The following is a 19,328-nucleotide window of genomic DNA, read 5'->3' on the forward strand; positions in this document are numbered from 1 at the left end:
ACAACTTGGCTGGCCAGTAGTTTAGTTAAAGAAACTTTTCTAGTAATTATTATGTTTTCCATTTTGAAAGATAACACAGTGAGATACTGACTGTTAAAGAATAGTTGGTTGGTTTGGTCTTTTAAGCACAAAGCAACTAGGCTATCAGCATCAAATATCTGGTAAAAAGTTAAAATTAGAGTAAAATTATTAAAGTTCATAAAAGAAAATTAAGGTAAAACAAAACAGAGTTTAATTTTTGAACTAAGAACATAAATAGTATTACATCCAATTTTTACATCTAGTCTCAAGCAGTGAGAGAAAAATTACAGTAATACAAGATGCAAAGGACTTTCTGTAACATAATAGCAATTATAACTCTCCAGGATGACTAATGAGTAGGACACAAAAATCAACGTTAGTCACTTGAAGTTGGCCTTTCCAGTCTTGGTTTCATGTTATTTGATGTTATGGCTGTTTTCAGAAAGTAAAGTAATACAAGTTTTAAAGGACTTGTAGCACAATTTTAATTACTATAACTCACCAGGATGACTAACAGGTAGTTCAAACAGCAGTGTAAGTCACCTGAAGTTGGCCTTTCCATCCTAGTTTTCAGTTATTTGATGTTACGGCCATTTTCTAATTTCGAATCAAACTAGATGTACTTTGATTTTGAAAAGGGAATCACATTTTTTTAAAATGTCTAATGTGTCAATTATAAAAAACTTAAATAGAATTAAAAACGTTAATAGTCTTTGAAAAACTAAAAACATTTCTAAGGTGGACAATGTCACCATCGCCAATAACACCGTTAAACGTTACAGATAAACCTTGGGAAAAAACGTGTTTAAAATGGTGCCGTTGTTATGACTCTCAACGATGGCAAGACAGTAAAATGTGGCTTATTGTGACATCAGTGATACACAGACAACACATTGGTGTATATTTCCCAGATGAAAGAAATGATAAGTTAAAAAACTGTGACCAATGCATAGTCTAATTGGGACAACTTTCTCTTTCCAATCCTTACAGAAGCAAGATGGCCAAAGTCCAATAGAGGGTTTTATTTGGAAAAAACTTCTTTTCACAATGCTCACTAGATGTTGACTGCCAACTGGTAAGAAGCTGAGCCTTGAATACAGGACCATAGTCCATGTATGGAACAGGCACAGCAGTGATAGTGCCAGAGCAGACAGATTTAGCTGTAGTGTCAGCAAGCCCATTCCCGCGAGCACCAACATAGCCTGGCATCCAGAAAAACTGAACAGAAGTAGATGTTAAAGAAAAATGGGCCAGTTGGTTTTGAATATCAACGAAAACAGGGTGTGAACTAACGTGAAGCAATTCCAGGGCCAATAGAGAACTGAGTCAGTATAAATAGTGTAGTTTGAGTACTGCTTAGCTTCTATGTGATCCACGGTAAGAGAAATGGCACACATTTCAGCACTGAACACAAAAGCTGTAGAGGGGATTCTGCACACAACCACCAAACCACAACAAACCATGGCAGAGCCCACACAGTCACCTGATTTTGAACCATCAGTATAAATAGGAATGGAAGGATTGTTCAAAAGATGTTCAGTAAATAAAAGACAGTATTTCCAATCAGGAGTATCTACTTTTCTCAGATGACTTAAAGATAGGTCACATTTGGGGACTGTAATAAGCTATGGTGGGATGGGCTGACCAGTGAAAGATCATCTGTTATGAAAACATATGGCCCACTGAGGAAGGAAAACACTACCCCAGGTGAGATGCTTTAATATGGAAAAAAGTCTCAAAGCATGTAGTAAAGATAGTTGCAAATGGCAGAGGTGCAAAGAAGGTTCATGAGACTCTATGTATAAGCTCTGAACTGGGGAGGTGTGGAAAGCCCAGTGCAGATCCAAAGTACTTGTTTATGAATAGGGTCCAGCATCTTTAATGCCGAAGGTCTGGCAGAGCCAATGACCGGTGATCCATAATTGAGTTTTGATCAAATAAGAGAACAATATATCTTTAGCATAGAACATCAATCCCCTTCCCAAGTGATGGTAGAGAGGACATGGAAGATGTTCAGTGCTCTTGTACGTGACCCATAGCTGCTTAATGCATGGTATAAATGTCAGCTTACGGTCAAAGATAAGCCTCAAGAACTTTATCTTTGGGACCACAGGCAGCACAACTTCACCAATACGGAGTTCAGGATCAGGGTGAATACCCCATTGACAGAAAAAGAGCATGCAAACGGTTTCAGAGAGAGATAAGTTAAAGCTGTTTGCCATGGTCCACTTCAGTAAATGACTGAAGGCAGTCTGTAGCTGCTGTTCAATAAACCTCATGGTCGACAAATGACACAGAAATATGAAAGTCATCAACATAAAGACTATTTGCAACTGTAGGGGTTGTCCACTGATGTCATTAATCTTTATAATGAAAAGTGTGACATTCAAGATACAGCCATGAGGGATGCCAAGTTCCTGTGGGAAAGAACAGGAAAGTGTTGAACCCATTTGGACTTGGATTGCCAGTCCATGAAAAATGTTTAATAAAAATGGGCAAATGGTGCCATGCAACCCATACGAGTGGAGGTTTTGCAGAATGCCATATCTTCACGTAGTATCATACACTTTCTCAAAATAAAAATACAGAAACAAGATATTGATGGAGAAGGTTTCCCAATTTATGTTTCAAGTTGAATCAGGTGGTCCACAGTGGAGCACTGTCATCACAAACCACACCACATGGGAAAGAAGAGGTTGTTTGATTCAAGAAGCCAAACAAGACAAGCATTAACTATTCTTTCTAAGATCTTACAGAGATAGCTCATCAAAACAATTAGACAGTAGTTTGAATGAATCTTGGGATTCTTCCCAGGCTTAAAGAAAGGACAAAAATCGCATGGCACCAAGCATCATGAAAAACATTCTCCTGCCAAATCTGGTTAACAAAAACAAAAAAAAACAGCAAGAGAGGCAGGAGAGAGATGGCACAGCATCTCGTAGTGAATATCATCAGGTCCAACATGTATTGCCAGACCAAAGAGTAGCAAGCTTGAGTTCCACCAGTGCCAAGGGGTGATTATAATCATAGAGATAATCAGCCCAAAAGGAAAGAAGCAATTTCTCTGTCCTTACTTTAATGGCTAAAATGGTGGGGATGAAGCAAAAGTGCTAGATGCACAAGAAAATGTCCACTGAGAGCATCAGTGATGCTCTGGGCATCAGCAATTTCCTGGTTGTTAAAGAGCAAAGTCAATAGGCGGGCAGAGGTATACTGTCCACTGACATTTTGAGTTTTGTCCCATATGACTTTGGAACTGACAGTAGAAGAGAAACTAGATGTGTATTTAATCCAAGATTCCTTCTGGCTTTGACACCTGACCTGCTGTGCATATGCACAGGTCCATTGAGAAGCAATGTGATTTCAAAGTGTGGGATACCTACAAAAGATATCCAAGTCAGTATAAACAGTGCAATTTGAATGCTGCTTAGCTTCTATATGATCCAGGGCAAGAGAAATGGCATACAGTTCAGCAGTGAACACCGAAGCTGTGGAGGAGATTCTGCAAACAACAACCAAACCACAACAAACCATGGCAGAGCCCACACAGTCACCTGATTTTGTACCATCCATATAAATAGGAATGGAAGGATGGTTTGAAAGATGTTCAGCAAATAACAAACAGTATTTCCAATTAGGAGTATCTGCTTTTCTCTGATGACTTAAAGAAAGGTCACATTTGTGGATTGTAATAAGTCACAGTAGGATGGGCTGACCAGTGGATACAGCAATGTTATCCAAGGACAGACCCAATTCATCCAACTGCACCTGGATATGAAGGCCAAAAGAAGCAATGGCAGATCATCCATTCTGAAAAAAGATGGCCCACTAACAAAGTAAAACACAACCCCAGGTGGGATACTGTAGTAAGGATCAAAGTTTCAAAGCATACAGTAAAGACAGTTGCAAACAGCAGAGGTGTAGAGGAGGTCCATAAGATTCTCTGTATAAACTCTGAACTGGGGAAGTGCAGAAAGCCCTGGTGCAGAGCCAAAGTCCCTAATGAGCAGGGTTCAGCATTGTCAATGCTGAGGCCCTGGCAGAGCCATAGACCAGTGATCCAAAGTCTAGTTTCAATCAAATAAGAGCACAATATATCTTTAGCACAGAACATCAATTTACTCCCCAAGTGGTGGAAGAGAGGAAATGGAAGATGTTCAGTGCTCTTGTACATTTTACCTGTAGCTGCTTAATGTGTGGTATAAAGGTGAGCTTACAGTCAAAGATAAGCCCCGAGTACTTTATCTTTGAGACCACAGGTAGCACAACTTCACAGATATGGAGCTTAGGATCAGAGTGAATACCCCATTAGCAGCAAAAATGCATCCAAACGGTTTAGAGAGAGAGGATTTAAAACCATTTGCTGTGGTCCAATTCACTAAATGACTGAGGGCAGCCTATAACTGTTGCTCAATATACCTCATGTTCGATGACTGGCACGAGAAGTGAAAGTCATCTACATAGAGCTCATTTGCAACAGTAAGAGGGAGTTGTTCAGTGGTGGCATCAATCTTTATTCTGAAAAGTGTGGCACTGAAGACACAGGCCTGAGGGTCTCCAAGTTCTTCTAAAAAGGAATGGGAAAGTGCCAAACCCACATGAACTTGAAATAACATATCCATTAAAACTTTTAAATAAAAATGAGCAAATGGCCACCTAACCCATATAAATGGGGGACTCACAAAGTGTCATACCTCCATGTTGTATCATAAGCCTTCTCAACATCAAAGAATATTGATACAACATGATGTTATTTGAGAAAGTCTTCTCTGATATATATGTTTCAAGTCAAAGTGAAAGGAGGTTGATTTGAGGAACCAAACAAGAAGAGCATTAACATTAACCATCCTCTCTAAGGTCTTAAAGAGACAGCTCATCAAAGCAACTGGGCACTAGTTTGAAGGAATCTTGGGATCCTTCCCTGCCTTAGAAAAAGATGGAACAATATCCTGGCATCAAGAAAAACATTCTCCTGCTAGATACGGTTAAAAGCAATCAGAAGAATAGCAAGAGAAGCAGGAGATAGATGGCACAGCATTTCATTGTGTACATCATCAGGCCTGACCAATGAACTGTTAGACATATGAAGGGCCAGTTTGAGTTCCACCAGTGTAAAGGGATGATTGTAGTCACAGAGACAATCAGCTCGAAAGAAAAGAAGTGACTGCTCCACCCAAGTCTTGATGGCTAAGAAGGTGGAGGATGAAGCAAAAGCTTTCACCAAGAGTATAAGCAATTCTCTGGGTACCAGCTACTTCCTGGCCATCAGAGAGCAAGATCAAAAGGGGGACAAAATTATATTGCCAACTGACCTTTTGAATCTTGTCTCATATGACTTAGGAATTGATGGTAGAAGATATGCTGGTTGTGAACGTAATCCAAGAGTTCTTCTGGCTTTGATGTTCTAACCACCTAGCATGTGCATGAGCTTGCTGGAAAGTGTGAGATAACTACAAAAAGAATCCTAGACTCATTTTTGAGCCTTCCGTCCCATGTGGCTGGCAGGATTCCACCATGGATGAGGATATTGTGGAAAATGTGTTGAGTTTTTAGAAATACATTGAACAGCTGCTTGTATAATACAGTCAGTTACTGCTGCCACACAGTCATCTATTGATGGCAGGATCAAGTACTGCAAGAGCAGAAAGAGGGCCAGTTTTCTTTATCCAGCTTTCATCGAGACATGTGGGTTGGGTGGCATTGACCATGGCCAGTCTCCTTCAAAATTATAGGAAAATGATCACTGCCTCGTGGATTATTGTCAACCCTCCATGAAAAATGGGAGAATAATGAAGGGGAGCAAATTGAAAGATCAATAGCAGTAAAGGACTGACTAGGTGCATGAAAATAAGTAGAAGAACCAGTACTGAAAAGAGAAAGGTTGTGATCAGAGAGCAAACCCTCCCATCAATATTAGCACTTCTCAAGAGGGGATGAGGTCCATTAAAGCCCCCAGGATTGAAAATGGAGACATGGCAACTGTTCAATGAGAGCATCATTGGCTGACTAATCATAGGTCTCTCCAGGCAACACGAATGGCTATGACCTCCAAGGATGTGTTGAGTGGCAAAGACAGGATGGGTGCATGCTGATCAACTAACAGTGCCACCCATCCATCACACAGCCTGTCATTACTGTACAAAGAAAACTTGCAAAAAGTGACTGTATTGGCAGGTTTCATAAATGTTTCCTATAAGGAAAGACAGAGAATGGTAGGAAGCAATCAGTGCTTTGATGTCATCCAGATTAGAATATAAACCTCAACAGTTCCATTGTATCAGGGTGACCATTTTTATTTATGTGTACACAAACTGGGTGGATAGTCCTTCTGTTTATGACCACATCTTTTTACTTTATTGTCTTTATTCAAGGAAAGTCTCTCAACCTCCAAGGATCTTACCCTGGGTAGATTGGGCAGGTCTTTGTTGTTGGAAAAGGATTCCAGCAATTGAGGATATGAACGAATGATCATTTTGTGTCTTGGGTGGGAGAAGAAGATGTATCCAAGGAAATGCCCAGAACCAAAGGAAGTGGATCTTGGGGTTTGCTGGAATGTATGTTAGGGACAGAGATGGGTATTGACATTGATTCATCACATTTTTAACCATAGAGGTAAAAAAGACGTTTCATTTGGTTTGAGAACTATTCTTTTGGAGGCACAATGAGATCTGTCTGCACTTCTCCTGTAACAGTGGAACAAAGTACAGCAACATACAGCCAAGATGAATTAGTGGACAGCAACTTTCAAGGCTCAGGGTAAGTAATGTTTTGAATCATTTTCAAATGCTACACCTCTTTATTCCAACCATTTTGGACAAAAACACAAGTAGGACAGGTGAGAACCATTTCAACTGATGTAATAAGGGTCCATTTCACACTCATAGGCATTGTGGTCCTTGCCACCGCAATGAGCACACGTCAAGGAACCACAACATGAAGTCTTTGAGTGACCAAACCTCTGACACTGGAAACATCTGAGAGAGTTTGGAATGTATGGCTATATCCTTCAATTAAGATAACATGTCTTGATGGTGGTAGGTGAACGAGGTAATGTAATTGTTAAAATGAGGACATTGGTCGACATCATAATTCCATCTCTGTGAGAGGAGATATGCCTCACTGCAGAAACTCTTTGGGTGGAGAAACTAGTGAGAATCTCTGACTCTGGGATGTTCTTCAAATCCCTCTCAAAAATAACTACTTGTGTCGAATTCAAAGTAGCATGGGTTTAACCTCAATAGTTATATCCCCAATTGTCTATGAATGTAAGAGGAATTCACTGTGTTTATATGTGGATGCTTCCACCAATATGTCACCACAGCAAAGCTTCTTCACTGACTCTGAAGAGCCAGCAAGTCCCTCTAGTTCCTTCTGAATGAAAAAGGGAGACATTTGCCCTTAAGGTTTGTCTGAGAGAGAATGTAGTATAAGAAAATGAGGTACAGGTGTTACAGATGTTGAAGACTGCTGCTCAGAATCTTCAAGACATGGTCCTTTACCAATGGACTGTTTTGTCACTATTTTATTTAAGTTTTTATTTGGAAGATCCATAATAAAAAATAATATTTCGGTGCTCACTGATCCCACCCATCATGGAGCCCTACAAGGGGATGCACTACAGTGTCAAACAAGGACACTGCAGCAACACTAGGGTTTCATGAGCACTATATCAAACACCAGCATGTGATACAATGTCCTCAGCACTTGTTGAGAACATCTAACACTGGTATTTGGTTGACCCTAGCTCAAGTGGACAAGCCAACTGACCCTAGCAAGGCCACCCCAAGGCCAAAGTAGTGTTGTAGGATTGGACCCCTCAACCACCAGGATCCTCTCCTCCCCTTCACAATTGACAAACATGTGGGTGGATGTTTAGGTCCCATCAGAGGTAAACTGAGAGAACAGAACTCCCTGGGAGGTCCCCTCACCATGTACAGGAATCCATATTGAGGGTCATAAAAGAACAGACCAATCACAGATCTTCATCACTTTGGAACAGGAAACTAATAGAGTTAAAAACCTGAGACTGACAAATCAGTATCACAAAAGCATACATTAAAATATTTTACAGACAAAGTGGATCCTGTGGGTGAAAGAATGAAGTAGGTTAAAAGGATTGTAGAAAAAGACAGTAAAAATGCATCAAAAAGCCAAAACCATAGAAAGTGGTAAACCCAAGGGTTTTGAAACCAATCTTCCCATAGACAAATAACATCACAGAAAGAAAACATTTCATTATTAAAAATGAGGAAGCTGTAAGTATCACAAGGTAATCCACATAAATCTGCTCATCTATATGAAATCTAAGAATAAAAGGAATGTTCAGTCAAATGAACAAAATTAGATAAACCTACAACAACACATCAGAAATATAAACATTAAAGGTTTTTAATCTTCCTCAATATTAGTTTCAGTGCAAAAATAACTTATATAAATACAAAATATCTACATATAAATACACAACTTATCTTCATCACTTGCTGATCTAGCAACAAGTTAGCAAAATCCAAAAGAGGTTCCTCTAACAATGCCACAGCTTTAACAGGAGACATCTAAACCATGTGTACATGTTTGTTGGACAGGTTTATAACCAATAAAAACAATGTTTGTTATCTACAAAAATTAATTATGCTATTTGGACAAGTATTATGCAGATTGTTGTTTATGTTGTTCTGTTTCAAAATGATTGTTTGTATGCTTGCTGAATTTCACACAAAACTACTTGAAGGACATCTTTAATGTAGTTAAATTAACACTTTGTTCAGTTTAAATTTTTAATAAGACTCAAAACTTATATGGAACATGATATTACAGGGAAAGATTAATTCACTTTAGTAATACAAAGTGTATGATTATCTGTATTAATTATATCAGTATTGTGAACTTTATGGTGGTTCAAAATTTAATTAAAGACCAAAAACAACTATAAAAGTAGAATAAACAATAAATTGTTGGGACTCAACTTTGTGGTTTGTTGGTATTTAGTGGTACAAAATCTACACCAAACAAGTAACAGTAATTATGGTAAAAATATTAATAAAACATGATAATAAAAAATCCAATAACAAAACAAAACAATGGGAAATATTACTGAGAAACTTCATTAAAATCTAAAAAGGTAAAACCAAGGCCAATCTGGACAAAATCAAAGGTAAACCTTGAACTAAAATGTACTTGTATAAAAATGTACCACAGTTAGTAAGAACATGAAAGTAAAGGATGAAAATTGTATCACAAAGGTCATGACAAAAACTAGGATAACAACCAACAGGAGTAATTCAACATCACAAATAAGATACAATGTACTTACTACTAGTGAATTGTTGGTGTCATATTATGTTAGTGTATAGCCACACAAAGTAGTCAAAGCATGCAAAGCCTAGAAATATAGAACAAATGCTGTGATTTCTCTAGCCCCAGAATGTGTTTCTTATGTTATGTAACTGTTGTTATCTAAGTTACTGTATCAAATATGATGTGAAAATTACACTGATTAACCATGTAACAGTTTGGTTAATTAACAGGAAGTGACTAAGATGGTTTATAAGACAGTTCTAACCCTGACCTAATCACATTCAGTAACATGTAAAGGCCAACACATTACAAGTTGCTCTAAACATGTTTTGAAAGTGCACATAATCACCCAAATGTTGTAACGTCCATGCCTGAGAGACACACGGCCATAAACAAAACAAGTATTCATTGTAAACTGATAACAAAAAAAAATGCTATTATATTTTTGTTGTAACAGGTTTATTACCAAGATAAAGGCTGCTTGTATAGGGCTACCAATGTAGACATTTGAAATACTTAGTACAGACACGTTGCAAATTACTGTGAAACGTTTCATAGCTTCCTATCAGTGACAGAAAAAGTAACACATACTGTGTTTCATTTCAGTCACAGTACTGAAGATATGCAGGCTTAGTGAAACACAGAGATACATGAATGTTCTACAACACAAGTTAATGTCTCAGTATCCTACTAAATGAAAATCAATGTACTATGTAATACAAAGACTAGAGAAACCTCTTAGAGTCAAACTGGAATCTTCTGATAAAGTTGCATATGTGTAAAAACTCAAATAGCACAGAACTTTATGGGAGTACTGAAGATATTTGAAGAGGTGACAACTATTACATATAGATCAAAATTGTGTAACCTGTCAATGATTATTATTCTAAATGCACTTTGTTAAAAAATATTCAACACTACAAAGATGGTTCATCAAAATACCAAGACCACACTATGAACAGATAAAATGTTTTATACTTCACTGTACCTTGACTCTAGATTTAAGCTGTTAGTTTCATCTACTGATGAAGGTAAAGCTAGAAAGGTTTTTAATATTGTTGGTTTCAAACTAAGAGAATACTATTAAACCTTGTTTCATAGACCCAACCAGTTCAGACAAAAGTAGACATGCTTCCAATGAATCAGTGGTCTCAGTAACAGGAACCATGGTGGACATTCAAACATATTTTATTAGAAAGGCAACAGGGCAGCAGAGAACAAAGTCCATGAAAAGATGCAACATGCTATATTCTTAAGAGCCACTGATAGAATCATTGTCACCACCTTTTGAATGGTGGGTGTTAACATACAGAACTGTTTAGACTTAAGATTAATGTAGTGTTATCATTTAATAAGTTGATATAGCTGAAGTGGTAAATTTAGCCATTATTTGTTTAGAAATGATATTGTATCACAGGTGTGTTTATGTAACTGTTTACAAATCATATGTTTTATAATCCAATAGTTAGGAATTTGTGATTATTCAGTTATTACATCATGTTACTAGAACATTCCATTTTGTTCCTTCTCATGTTACTTGAGTATTACTAAATCATAATATCTGACAGTGTATTGGATATTCTAGACCTCTGTCAGGGTATAAATATACAAAAAATTAGTTTGATGCTAGTTCTAGCCTTTGCAATTATGAGTTTAAAGATTTATAGTATTTTGGCAATTTGGTAAAGTGAAATTATCAAAGTTTGTATTGTATTAACAGAGTAGAGAAAATCTGTGATGATGAGAAAACCCACTTCTAGAGAAAAATGTGTGTGTAAAAATGGCTAGTATGGACTGACGATGACTGAAGAACTTCGAAACCTTGTTCTCTCCTCTACATAGAGCTTTCTCTACCCGTACCAGTCGTTTTAACACATATATAGAGTACAGAAAAACAGTTTATCTTGTCAATTGGGTTCTAAAGTGATTGAATCAACCAGTGCAAAGTTTTGATATAAAAGAGAATGATTAAAAGCACTAAATACAACTGTATAACATTAGACAACAGTCGAACAAACATTTGGATACACAGTTGACTTGTTTTAATATATAATTCAGAAAAAAAAATGGACTGTCTGCTGTTCATTTATTGTTGAAATTTACTGCCAAAAAGTCAAACCTACCACAAAGAATCTGGCCCAGAAGTAAAACCTGACACTAAAGAGACAGCCAGGAAGTACACTGGAAAATGCCAGTAGAAGGAGACATGAATAAAACTAGGATCTAGGCCTACATACATACAGACATAATGGTAGCAAAAACATCACAGAAGTTACAAGAACACTATATGACCATGTCAACTGACTCTGGTATCTAGATATAGAAACTTTGAGCAACTTCAATTTAAAGATGTTAACCTGTAAGACTTTATTAAACAACATCTAAACAATAATTTGTCTAGTGAATGATGTTCTAAAGTAACTGAACCACCCTGTGTGGACTTTGATGTAAAAGACAATTATTTAAAGTTCTGGATAGAACTGCAACAAACAACAGTGTAACAAACATTTGTGTACATGTTTTAATATGTTATTTTAAAACAAGTGGACCATGTGCTATTTGTTTATTGTTGACAAAAAGTCACAGACACCTACTGGAAAGAATCAGCCCACATGCTGTATGGAAAATCTGAAAGTGGGAAGAGAAGTCACACATCTACAACTTCCCAACAGTGGTTATACTACATAGGTAAAATATGTTTACAAGTATCAGCAACGTATGTTCCAAGTGATCACATCTTTTGAAAAATAGACTTACTTATTATTCAGTGTCCAACTACCTTGAAGCTGAACTTTGCTGTGTAGCTGATATGTTACAATCTTCAAGTTATTTTATAAATAGTGCACTAAGTACAGCTAATGCATTCTTAAAGCTAACACATTTGTATATTTTAAAGTATTACAAACTCTGTAAACAGTTCTGAATTGTTCATTTACACTTGTTAATACTATAGCTAAGTTTAAACATTCAGACAGTACATTAGTGATAAATAGTCTAAAACAGTGATTTGATTTAAATTATAAAAACCAAACACTCTGAGAACTTTTTAAAAATGGACCTGTTGTCTTCAGGACAAATACATTTTTGTATTTAGTACTGTAAGTTGCAATTGGTTCTGAGTTATGTTATCACAAAGATTTATTTCCATAAATATATTTTAAAACACATTTGTAATATTATCAATTTATAAAAAATTACAGTTATCTTTTATTATCTACATTAAAACAATCAGAACACTACAATATCTTTACTGTAAAACAAAATACAAAGGATGTAAATGAAAAATGACTGAATATAATAATTCTTACATCAGAGATCTGCTTACAGTGTCCAGTGTTGGTTCTGTTAGTTTTACTATATACACGTGAATAAACATTTTACTCTATATTACAATGTAGGCTTAAAAAAACAACTGAAACAACAGCTCAGTTTCTAAAAATAAAATCAAACCATGATTTAACTGAACTGGAATTTCTACAAGCTCACATCTCTAATCTGCACCAGCTGTCTCTAAATTATAGACTACAATGAAAGTAATTAACCAACACCTAAAGCTTGGGCTACTTGGTGATGGAATTTGAACCTGTGAACTGGAGACTACAGATGTGAGTCCAAGATCATAACCACCAGGACAAGTTGAGAAGCTAAGAAAACCAAATAAATTGTAGAAGTTCTGAGATATATTAATACGTGACATATAAATAAATTAGTTTCTGAATAACCAACAGATTGATAAAAACTGATGAAGTTCAGGGTGTGAGAAGAAAGAACTCTTGAAGTGAGTGTTTACTATGACGTATACTGGAAACATACAACTGTGGTTTACAAAGAAATAAAAAACAAATAAATAAGGTACAACATATGTGAAGAGGTTAAACTATGACTGTTATAATAAATCATTGTAAATATCTGTTAGTTGTTACAATATGTACAAATTTTAAGAAACTAATTTCCTTCCATATATTTTTCAACTTTTAATTACATTGTATGCATATGATTTCATTACAGTTGTTAAACAATGTATAAAGTAAGAGACAAACTATAAACTTTTTACAATATAAATAGTTATTATACTAACTTAGGAAATTCTAGAAGTCACTGAAATTAAATAGAAAAATTATTTTAAAAGGAATGTAACTACTAATAAAGTTTGATTTTTGTTTCTGTAACATTTAATAACAACTTGTCAAATTTTTAGAAGATACTCGACAGGTTCTTTTGAATTGTGTGGAGAAAATAACGATCAACATAAAAATAATGAAATAACTTATCCTGACTTAATATTTACTTCTAGTTGTAAATTAATAGTATAAATAATGTTTCAATACTGACAGATGACTCATTAACTTACTTGTGAAATTTCCTTGCTATAATTACAACTTAATACACACAGTAAATCTCACTTCCAATTCTGAACAATGTTTCTGATACTGAACTCATAAACTAACTATTGTAACTTCACTGAACAACTTGTATTTATAAAGTATCCTTGTCTCTACCAATCATCATAAATAGCAGCTCCCTATAGCTAACATTATAAAATTTAAAGTTTAATTTCAAACTACATGTATTATATTCACTTATAGGATGTATTTCACAGTTTACAGGTTATTACAAATAAAACTAACTAAGCTGTATGTACATTGTTAACATTATACTGGGAACTAAAATTAACATTTTGATTTAATGTTTCCAGTATTTATAATAAAATTCTAGTTTAGGCTGTGATTATGGTTAAACTGAAAGTTATTTAGTTCTAAATTATTTTAAGGAATGCACTTTAAGAAAATTTGTTTTCACTTATATAACAAAAAAAGTTTTCATAGTTCAATTAAACAAACCTCAAATTTTACACTGAAATAACTATGTGTGTGTTGTTAATGTGTTGTAAATAACTATGTATGTGTTGTTAATGTGTTGTAAATAACTATGTATGTGTTGTTAATGTGTTGTAAATAACTGTATGTGTCGTTAATGTGTTGTAAATAACTGTATGTGTCGTTAATGTGTTGTAAGTAACTATGTATGTGTCGTTAATGTGTTGTAAGTAACTATGTATGTGTCGTTAATGTGTTGTAAATAACTGTATGTGTCGTTAATGTGTTGTAAATAACTGTGTGTGTCGTTAATGTGTTGTAAATAACTGTGTGTGTCGTTAATGTGTTGTAAATAACTGTATGTGTCGTTAATGTGTTGTAAATAACTGTATGTGTTGTTAATGTGTTGTAAATAACTGTATGTGTTGTTAATGTGTTGTAAATAACTATGTATGTGTTGTTAATGCGTTGTAAATAACTATGTATGTGTTGTTAATGTGTTGTAAATAACTGTATGTGTTGTTAATGTGTTGTAAATAACTAAGTATGTGTCGTTAATGTGTTGTAAATAACTATGTATGTGTTGTTAATGTGTTGTAAATAACTATGTATGTGTTGTTAATGTGTTGTAAATAACTATGTATGTGTTGTAAATAACTATGTATGTGTTGTAAATAACTATGTATGTGTTGTTAATGTGTTGTAAATAACTGTATGTGTTGTTAATGTGTTGTAAATAACTAAGTATCTGTCGTTAATGTGTTGTAAATAACTATGTATGTGTTGTTAATAACTATGTATGTGTTGTAAATAACTATGTATGTGTTGTTAATGTATTGTAAATAACTATGTATATGTCGTTAATAACTATGTATGTGTTGTAAATAACTATGTATGTGTTGTTAATGTATTGTAAATAACTATGTATATGTCGTTAATAACTATGTATGTGTTGTAAATAACTATGTATGTGTTGTTAATGTGTTCTAAATAACTAAGTATGTGTTGTTAATGTGTTGTAAATAACTATGTATTTGTTGTTAATGTGTTGTAAATAACTATGTATTTGTTGTTAATGTGTTGTAAATAACTATGTATGTGTTGTTAATGTGTTGTAAATAACTATGTATGTGTTGTTAATGTGTTGTAAATAACTATGTATGTGTTGTTAATGTGTTGTAAATAACTAAGTATGTGTTGTTAATGTGTTGTTAATAACTATGTATGTGTCGTTAATAACTATGTATGTGTTGTTAATAACTATGTATGTGTTGTTAATGTGTTGTAAATAACTATGTATGTGTTGTTAATGTGTTGTAAATAACTATGTATGTGTTGTTAATGTGTTGTAAATAACTATGTATGTGTTGTTAATGTGTTGTAAATAACTATGTATGTGTTGTTAATGTGTTGTAAATAACTATGTATTTGTTGTTAATGTGTTGTAAATAACTATGTATGTGTTGTTAATGTGTTGTAAATAACTATGTATGTGTTGTAAATAACTATGTATTTGTTGTTAATGTGTTGTAAATAACTATGTATTTGTTGTTAATGTGTTGTAAATAACTATGTATTTGTTGTTAATGTGTTGTAAATAACTATGTATGTGTTGTTAATGTGTTGTAAATAACTATGTATGTGTTGTTAATGTGTTGTAAATAACTATGTATGTGTTGTTAATGTGTTGTAAATAACTATGTATGTGTTGTTAATGTGCTGTAAATAACTATGTATGTGTTGTTAATGTGTTGTAAATAACTAAGTATGTGTCGTTAAGGTGTTGTAAATAACCACATGATGCGTCGTTAATGTGTTTGTAAAGTAACTGTATGTGTGTCGTTAATGTGTTGTAAATAACCTGTATGCGGTGGATTAGCGTGTTGTGAATAACTATGTATGTGTCGTTAATGTGTTGTAAATAACTATGTATGTGTTGTTAATAACTATGTATGTGTTGTTAATGTGTTGTAAATAACTATGTATGTGTCGTTAATGTGTTGTAAATAACTATGTATGTGTTGTTAATGTGTTGTAAATAACTATGTATGTGTTGTTAATGTGTTGTTAATAACTATGTATGTGTTGTTAATGTGTTGTAAATAACTATGTATGTGTTGTTAATGTGCTGTAAATAACCATGTATGTGTTTGTTGTTAATGTGTTGTAAATAACTATGTATGTGTTGTTAATATGTTGTAAATAACTAAGTATGTGTCGTTAATGTGTTGTAAATAACTACGTATGTGTCGTTAATGTGTTGTAAATAACTGTATGTGTCGTTAACGTGTTGTAAATAACTATGTATGTGTCCTTAATGTGTTGTAAATAACTATGTATGTGTTGTTAATAACTATGTATGTGTTGTTAATCTGTTGTAAATAACTATGTATGTGTCGTTAATGTGTTGTAAATAACTATGTATGTGTTGTTAATGTGTTGTAAATAACTATGTATGTGATGTTAATGTGTTGTTAATAACTATGTATGTGTTGTTAATGTGTTGTAAATTACTATGTATGTGTTGTTAATGTGCTGTAAATAACTATGTATGTGTTGTTAATGTGTTGTAAATAACTAAGTATGTGTCGTTAACGTGTTGTAAATAACTATGTATGTGTCGTTAATGTGTTGTAAATAACTATGTATGTGTTGTTAATGTGTTGTAAATAACTATGTATGTGTCGTTAATGTGTTGTAAATAACTATGTATGTGTTGTTAATGTGTTGTAAATAACTATATGTGTCGTTAATGTGTTGTAAATAACTGTATGTGTCGTTAATGTGTTGTAAATAACTATGTATGTATGTGTTGTTAATGTGTTGTAAATAACTATGTAGGTATGTGTTGTTAATAACTCTGTATGTGTTGTTAATGTGTTGTAAATAACTATGTATGTATGTGTTGTAAATAACTATGTATGTGTTGTTAATTACTAATTATAATGACAATATTATTACCAGTACATTCACTATGGAAGAAAGTTATAAATGATATAAGTATACTTGAACTTGATATAAAGTGCTTTACTAACAGCACATAGTAGATTAATATATTAGTTCAGTTAGTAAGGTACTAATTTAACATTTTAAAGACCTCAGATTTAACCTTATCCACAGGTGATGGTATAGATGATAAACATACCAGTATCATTAGTTTAGGTTACGTGTATCAAAGATCAAAATAAGCAGGAAAGTATAAACTAATATTACTGGTATACACACCTGGTGGTGGAAATCAAACTATTTATAATAAAAAATATCTAATAATTATTAATAGAAAATTCATGTAGACTGTTAAACAGATAACGTTCACACTAATTGTGTTGAGAGAACATTAAACATTTAACTTCTAAATATATATACTTACTATTAGATAATGTAGAAGATTCATCTTCATTTTTTATCAATTTGATATCCAACAAATCATCCTGTTCAGGTTCAGAAAATGGTTCAACTTTCATCTTTAATACATCCATGGTTACATCACAACTTCACCTTTGTATCTTTATCAAAGCCTGTGGTTAGACTACAGAGAAACATGTTAAGAGTTAAGATATTTGAATCCTGCAAAAATATTACAAAGTTTTAATCAAATACTAACATTAAAATTATCTTAATAACATCTAAATAAACTCCTTCACATCTTTAGGCTAAAAGTTACAAGTCCTCTTTGTTTGATATCATCAGTTTTTAAAACAAAAAGTCTAGTAACAAATCAAGACAAGCTTTACCCTAGTTTAAATGTGATTGTCGAATAGGTTTTTAACCCACTAAGTACATAAGCCTCATATAAAAATTACACAAATAAAAACAACAGTAAAACTACTGTAATACTAAACTCCAAATTATCATACCATATAAACTTAGCAACTTACATTTTATGTATGATAAATATAATTTTATTTCAACCTTAAAATGTTTCATGTATTACAAATATATAACAGTTAAGTATAACAATGGACTTCTTGGCCAAACTAGACTGTAACATTATACTCTCCACATGTACACACACACATGTACTTGTATATACAGACATGTATAAGTAACAGTTCCAATATTATAAACTACATCAGTTGTCTATATAAATTTAAAATCACCACTATATAATAATACATAGTAAAACAAGGTTTTTCCTATTCAGATCATGCTAACTATCCAACAAAGTTTTAAATTTTGTTAATGACTTTACAAAGCATACTTTACTTACATTTCAAACTTTTTTCCATACTTACTGAAAGCTTACTACAACATTTATCATCTATTTTGTAAAGTAGAGTAACATTGATTGGTTACATTGTTTAATGTTAATTCTCTAATTTTCAACTCACACGCTATATCTTGTTCCAATATCCTCTCTAGTACAGTAGACATTATCTAATACAGATAACAACTAAAGCAAGACAATCTCATGAATTTATAGACCATGAGTTTCTGCCCTTAGAAGTTACAGAACAGAAGCTAAGTAATCAAAAATTAAAAACAGCTAAAGCTGACAGATATCACAGTACACTATAGCAGACAGAACCTAGTCTATTTACAACTATGGATCGTGACATGGTACAACAATCAAGCCTTTACTAGTTATATCTCATGGAATACAGTGTACTGCTCTTGTCTCCTTGTCTATACTGATTTATTGGGAAAGTGTTTCTGAGGGAGGATACTATAATGATTCGTAGGATGAAATATGTAAGAAAATTGGTATAGGTTAAAGAGAACTTAAATATATTTTCACTTTAACTCAGTTTCAGTGTGGATAACAAGTAATTCATTTTTGTTGCACTTTTAAAAACATTAGAAACCGAATATGCAGAACTTTAACTTCACTTTAAAATTTACAAAATGCTGGGTATGTTTCCATTAAAAATTATTTCTGATGTAATACTACTAGTAATAAGCTTATGGAATAAGTTGCTCTTTAAACTAAGTTAAAAACAATTCAGCTCCACGTGAATAATTTAAAAATATATACATAACAAGCTAATTTTTAGTTCCTTAAAAGTTGAATATAAAAGCTGGTTTCTACGGTTACTTTTTCTACATGATGAGTACAATTTAAAAAAACAAAAAACAACATAACAGTCGTTACATCCTACTGTTTTTCACGTTTCCTTACTGTTAGGGTAGCACTATATTTATTTGGAAAAGTAAAACTAAAAGACACTTTAACAGTTATATAAGAATTTCTAAAAC

At 33.5% G+C, this 19,328-nt stretch overlaps 2 protein-coding genes across 2 annotated transcripts in view; one reads left to right on the forward strand and one right to left on the reverse strand.

Moving 5' to 3' along the window:
• LOC143227570 (uncharacterized) overlaps positions 1-19,328 on the forward strand; it is a 434,192-nt gene that overhangs the window by 205,116 nt on the left and 209,748 nt on the right. The window lies entirely within an intron of this gene.
• The window catches only part of LOC143226876 (uncharacterized), a 30,896-nt gene that overhangs the window by 11,295 nt on the left and 273 nt on the right, over positions 1-19,328 (reverse strand). Inside the window, exon 2 of the mRNA XM_076458409.1 lies at positions 17,503-17,661. Within this exon, the coding sequence (XP_076314524.1) occupies positions 17,503-17,611 (109 nt within the window). The 5' untranslated portion in view covers positions 17,612-17,661. The remainder of the gene's footprint in view (positions 1-17,502; positions 17,662-19,328) is intronic.

This window comes from Tachypleus tridentatus, chromosome 9 (genome assembly GCF_004210375.1).
Source record: "Tachypleus tridentatus isolate NWPU-2018 chromosome 9, ASM421037v1, whole genome shotgun sequence".
Classification (NCBI taxonomy): Eukaryota; Metazoa; Arthropoda; class Merostomata; order Xiphosura; family Limulidae; genus Tachypleus; species Tachypleus tridentatus.